The 6,000-nt window shown below is 48.8% G+C and overlaps 1 protein-coding gene across 3 annotated transcripts in view; it reads right to left on the bottom strand.

Moving 5' to 3' along the window:
- Nucleotides 1-769: 769 nt before the first annotated feature.
- The window catches only part of RNF185 (ring finger protein 185), a 28,333-nt gene continuing 23,102 nt past the window's right edge, over nucleotides 770-6,000 (bottom strand). For all 3 annotated transcript variants that reach the window (XM_082667644.1, XM_082667646.1, XM_082667645.1), the window contains 2 exons: nucleotides 5,108-5,225; nucleotides 770-3,187 (listed from right to left, as the gene is read on the bottom strand). In XM_082667644.1, coding sequence (XP_082523770.1) covers nucleotides 3,090-3,187; nucleotides 5,108-5,225 — 216 coding nt within the window. In that variant the 3' untranslated portion in view covers nucleotides 770-3,089. The remainder of the gene's footprint in view (nucleotides 3,188-5,107; nucleotides 5,226-6,000) is intronic.

The following is a 6,000-nucleotide window of genomic DNA, read 5'->3' as shown; positions in this document are numbered from 1 at the left end:
ATAGGTGAGATATGACTAGAATTTGCTTCAAAACAGTGCAGGTACGGGAAAGGAACAGTGTCAGGGTGGGGATGAAACAAGACTGGACCTGAGTTGATGGCTATTGGGGTTGAACAACTGGTACATGGAGGCCTTATTGTCCTGTTCTACTTCTGTGTCTTGTTTCCTTTTCTTACTGGGCTTATGAATTCCTGGAGTTCCCTTACCTTTGCATTTCCTACTATGTCTTGGCACTATTCAATTTGATAACTGTTAGGTCAAAGTTTAAGAGGGAGAAAAGAACTCCTTTCAGACGGATGACCTGTAGCTCTGATGTGCTGGGGAGCCCAAGGCTGGGCCAGGTTTGTAATATCACCATCTTCCATCTCACATTCTGCTGAGAACCTCACGGAACCTTATGGAGCAGCACGCCCCATTACAGGTAGAGGGCTTGGCTGGAGGCCAGCTTGCCTTGTCAAAGAACGTGGGGAGAGATGCTGACACGGAACAACCTGCTTCTCCTCAAGGCTCTTTTTGGCCACAAGCTAAGCTCCAGGGTGGCAGCCCACAACCTTCAGAATTCCATACACTTATAAGGACTGGGTCTGCCTGTCAGACAGGTCACACCTTGCGTGGGGCTGTGTATGAAGCCAGGCCTCCAGCCTATGCTTCTCATTTCTAATTATCCATGGGTGTTTGAAGACTTTCATCCTCAATCTTCGCGGAGGCCAGACCAGTCCTCAACCCATTCCCCCCCACTCCCCTGACACAGTAAGTCCACAGCTCACAGTTATGTAAAACCATTTGTTTAATTCTAAATCAAATCACTTTTACAACTGTGAAAATTAGTGACTGGTCAAGGTGTACACAGTATTATTTTCTGACTGTGGTTGGGACCTGGTCCTAATCCACAAAGGTGGCAGGAGGGGTTGGGGGCCAAGAACATAGAAAACACACACAAAGAAAGGAAAAATGCCTCAGCAGAGGGGTGAGGTGGTGAGCCTGCGGGGGCATTGGGAAGGGGCCTCCCTGTCGGGGCTGGGCCAGCAGTCCCAAGTCGGCTCTCCTGCCCCAGCTCCTGGCAGAGCATGAGTGGGGACCTGCAAGGTTCAAAATCAAAGGGCACATGGCCAACCTGGCTTTGCTAACAGGTTCCTGGGATGCCTTTGCTGGTGGAGCTCTCCTGGGCTCACTCCTCTTCGTTAAAGGGTCAAAGTTATTTGTCTTCCTACCTACAACCCTTCTTTTTTTAACCTTTCTTCTGGAAACCCATTTCTGTTCGATCCATCTGACTGAAGTCCTCTCTCCCATCACTAGGTGGGGCCATTGCACTGAGAAACCAAGGCCCATCAGACCTGGGATTTCCAGGTGATAAAATGAGCACTTTTGAGTGGGTGCCCAGAGAATCTTTAAAATCCATCAGGCACACCGTAAAGCAGGTGGCTTATTCCTACCAAATGGATTCGGCAAATGAACCACCTATTCAATACTTGTATTTTGTCTGTTTAAACACTGAACTCTGGCACTGAAAGGTAAGAGGGGAAGCGGGGGGTGCAATGGAGAGAGGAGAAGGGCTTCCCTCATCTTCCTCAAGGTCTTGGTTTCCACACGCTATGCAGAACCATATCTAGAACAAACACTAGGTGGAGCTTTCAACCACTTGTTGGCTATTGCTGCGGGTAAACTCAGGAGCAGTGTGGACTGGTGAAGTGAGAGAGAGGCCCTCAGAGTAAGTCCATCTCCCCCTACCCTAAGGGTCTCCTGGAAGAGCCTGGATTTCTAGGAAGATGCCAGACTGGCAGAGCGAGAACCATTCCACCAGGTGAACTGTTCTCCTGCTGGCAACACACTCCCTCAGTCAAATTCGGAAGAAGCAGCTTGTGAAGTTGAAAAACAAATCAAGGGCTTGGGAAGAATGACTTCCCTGAAAGTTTCCAGGGGAAGACTTCCACAGGCAGACCACATCCTATCTTTGTGCTGAGGCTCCCTGGGCTCTGCGCCCGGCTTTACAAACCACCAGGGGTTGCCTGCTCTGGAGTAGCGTGCTTCTCTGGTTTTAGCACACACACAAGAGGTCTTCAAACCATACCAAAATCAGAGTCACATGCTGGGTCTCCCCTTTCCCTGCCTCTTCTTTAAGGACAATTTGGCTTCTGAGGTCTGGTCTTCAACATGCAGCTGGGGTGACTCAACAAGGCTCCCAGTTTCCTTTGTGGGGTCTGGGAAAGGATGCACCTGGAGCTTCTGCGGCCTTAGGGACAAGGCTGCTTGTTCAGTCGTTCCTGCATCTGAGCTCCGAATCCCACCTGGGTCCCAACTGCAGGTCTTTCCTAACATGCAGTCCGTCCTGGCTTCAACAGTAATCTAGAATGGGTACCCTCTGGCAGGGAGGCAGATGTGCATAGTTTTGGGGGAAAACTGATGGGAAACCACATGTCTCTGGGGATAATCTACGCCAGGAAACCAGGAGGTCATTCAAGCCACTCTGGAGCCAAAGACATTGAGCACAGCCCAGAGGCAACAGATCTTTGGGTCCCTGGTGAATTCATGAATTGACTCCAGCTCCAGCTGCGGCAATTATGATCTTAATAGGACAGCAATTTCTTGCATCTCTGCTGAAGAGGAAATAGGACAGAATAGCACTGTGATCTGGAAGGGGAACCTCTCTATACGAGGAGTCCCACTGACTTCAGAGGCCACTTACCAAGGGGTATTTAAAGAGATGTAAAAAAGTTTCCATATTTGGTTCGTCCCTTTGTTTTTTTAATATTAAATTCAGGTGAAATTGTACTGACAATTCCTCTTCTCCTGCCTCTTTCCTGTGCAGAGTCAGGACCTGCTGAGCTGGCTGGGACAGGATTTCACGGTGTAACCCATAAGAGATGACTCAATGCCAAGGCCTGAGGTGTTTACAGCAGTGGCCTCACTCCAGGGTCCTCAACAACTGGTCTTGAGTCCCAAAGCTCTGATGGAGAAGCAAAACTCCTTGATGTGTCACTGACCCCACTGATTCCAGAGGTCAGGATTAGCCAGGAAGCCAAACATCAAGAGTGGGGGTGGCATGTCACCAGTCCAGAGGCCCTGCATGGATGTAGGCCGGGAGCCCAGCATTAGGCAATCAATAGCCAGAACATGATCACCAGGGCCACAAACAGGAACAGGCGTGACAGGAACTGCTCGTCCACGTACTGGGGCGTTCCGGGGACAGCTGGAGGGACAGGAGGGAGGAGGGAGGCTGTGAGAATGCTGCAGCTGCACACCCTGCCCACTGGAGTCAGAAGTTGAGAGCATCAACCTTCATCTCTTTACAACAGAATCCTGCACACTAAAAATATTTCCAAACCCCAAATAATATTAGGCAAAACAAAATTCAAATTATAAAAATTTAACAATGAGGACAAAGTCTCCAATTCGTCCTAAGAGGGTTTTGTCTCCAGGTGCAAATAAACCAGGAAAGTCTTGGAGGGAAAAATAAAAGCTACTATTTGTTAAGCATCTTGTGTGTGCTGTTGTGTATACACATTATTGCCTGTTGGGCATTATTATCCCATTCTGTGTAAAAAGAAACTGAAGCACAGGTATGAGGTGACCTGCCTAAGATCTCAAGGTTCATGAGCTGGCGGAGAGCCCACAGTTGTGCTCTCAGCCTCTCCACACACTGCCTCTCGAGTCATGGAGTTTCTAGATTCTGGCACTGATGAGTCAAGAGGGGTCTCAGGGAGCCCCGCGTGAGGTGCCTTCCTTTTCCAGACACGAGAACTAGAGCCCAGAGAGGCAAAAACGACCTGTCTCCCTCAATCCATAGCAAACTAGGGGCAGAAGTGGGCTGAGAATCTGGGTCTCCACTCCTCTCTGCTTTGAGAAAAGCTACTCCATAGAGCTCCTTGTCCTGACTGTGGGGCAAGGAGAGTTAAGAGAAACTACATCCCAGATGGGCAAACTGTACCAAACACACACAACAAGGGAAAACTGTCTGAGTGTGCCAAGGGGATAAAGAGAGTTCACAGCCTGGCTGTGAACTCTCTTTACCTGGGGAACCCGGGTGAGCCCTGGACCAGGATGGATGGAAATAAACTAGCAGGCAGGTGCATGCTCCTTCCACGGGGCCCTGTCCCTCCTTCAGAGCAGAGCACGCCTGGCCCTTTGGGGTCTCTTTCCTCTGATAAAACAGCATGCGAACAGAGGAGAAACTTTTGAGGCAGATGAGGTAAGGAAGGGCAGTCCCAAGATCGCTTGGTGCTATATTACGCCCCAGTTAGGCGCGCTGATGGAATCAAGCAGGCCGGCAGTCAACAAAGACTTACCGATTGTCTGCTATGTGCCAAGCACCTGGGTCCGGGGGCAGGGGACAAATGGATGGCTCAGGAGAGGTTACTGTCCCTAGAGCCTAAGCTCCTGGCCAGGAGCCACGCACTGGTCCCTTCTGTACCTCACACTGTGCCCAGCACACGAGGCCCCATTGAGTGCAAGCAGAGCTCAACCGCCTTCAGCAGCTCTGCAGCTCCATGGTCAGGATCTGGGCCTGGGCGTCAGATTGCGATAGAGCCCAGGCCACCTACCTCACTGCCCTGCCCTACACCAACTGCAGCCAGCACTCTCAAGCTGGCTGGAGGGAGAAAGGTAGAAGCAGGTGGCAGACCTAGGCATGGTTCCCAAAGGGCTGGGGCTTAGGACCAGCCCTACGTGTGTCCTGAGGGAAGCTGGCCAGAGATGCCAGAAAATAGGGAGGCCCAGACTCCTTGCAGTCACCTGGCCCCTCCCCACCCGCAATGGTCAAAGTCAGGGGTATATGCCCAGGACTAGGCTTTTACTCAGCTGGGTAGAGTATATACTTTTTCATTTTATGGGCATGGGTTATATCTTGGAAAACATTACTAAGCATTTTCTGAATTGTAAAATGGAGTTAACTGCACATCTATCCCACAGACTCATCGTGGGGATCTCAGGTTTATAATGGAAAGCACTCTGAACCTGCTTGTGCCTAATACTTGGTAAGTGTGCAATATCATTACCATGACTACCAGTAATCGGAAAAGAGTTTAGCACATTTTGAAAAGGCTGATTATCCTACATATTGCTGAATTCCTAGGAGTCTTCAAGCAAAATCACCAAGAGAATAGGGTCTTACCTGGAGGAGGCCGCCCATCGTTTATGTTAAATGCTGTGGCAAATATGCCAAAGGGAAATGCCCCAATTCCAAAAGACATCTGGAAGCCACCATCTCCAAATCCAAACCCTTGAAATCCCTGTGTAGAAGAAATGCAATTCAGAACAGGCAGGTTTCTCCTCACCTGTCACACGTCACCTTAGGTGTGGCACCCGCATTTCTTCCCCACCCGCTTTTCCTCCCATCTAGATCTCAAGGCAGAGGAACCCTGGCGGCTCCTCCGCCCTCCTAGTCATCCAGGGGTCCCAGCTAAGGAGCTATGAATGCCAGAAAGGACTGGCTCTGACCCAAAGTAAAACTCTCTGCTGATGCAAGTAAGTGTTCTCAGAGCTCCAGGTTCCTTCCCAGAGTCCCACACTAGCCAATAAAACTTTCTACATGCTTTATAACAGCCAAAGTGTCAACAACTCTTATACCCAATTACAAGGGAACATAGAACAAGCTACACATTATCTATAAGAGCAAAAAAAGTGGAACTTTAATTGGCCAACAATGGAGGTCATGATCAAAATTTCGATACATTACGCTGACTATGCAGCAACACAGAAAAACTCTTATGACCAAGCTTTCAGACAAAATTGTTTGAACACCATGGTCACAAGTATGTGACAATATGTATGTAGGTGGAAAAGACATGGATAAGTATTTTCCCTAAGATTTTTCTTTTAATATTGTTACAGAGAATTTTAAAAATTCAAAACACTTTCTTTCCTGATTACAAAAGTAATATATGCTTGCTATGAGAAATTAACACATTACAGGAATAAATAACACAGAAAATCAGAGGTCTCCTTGTTCACCCTCCACCTCATAACCCCTCCCTCCAATGACCACTGTCAGCAGTTTGGTATCAT

This window comes from Grampus griseus (assembly GCF_964374135.1).
Source record: "Grampus griseus genome assembly, chromosome: 12".
Classification (NCBI taxonomy): domain Eukaryota; kingdom Metazoa; phylum Chordata; class Mammalia; order Artiodactyla; family Delphinidae; genus Grampus; species Grampus griseus.
Note: the sequence above shows the minus strand (reverse complement) of the source record. Positions and strands in the feature narration are given on the sequence as shown.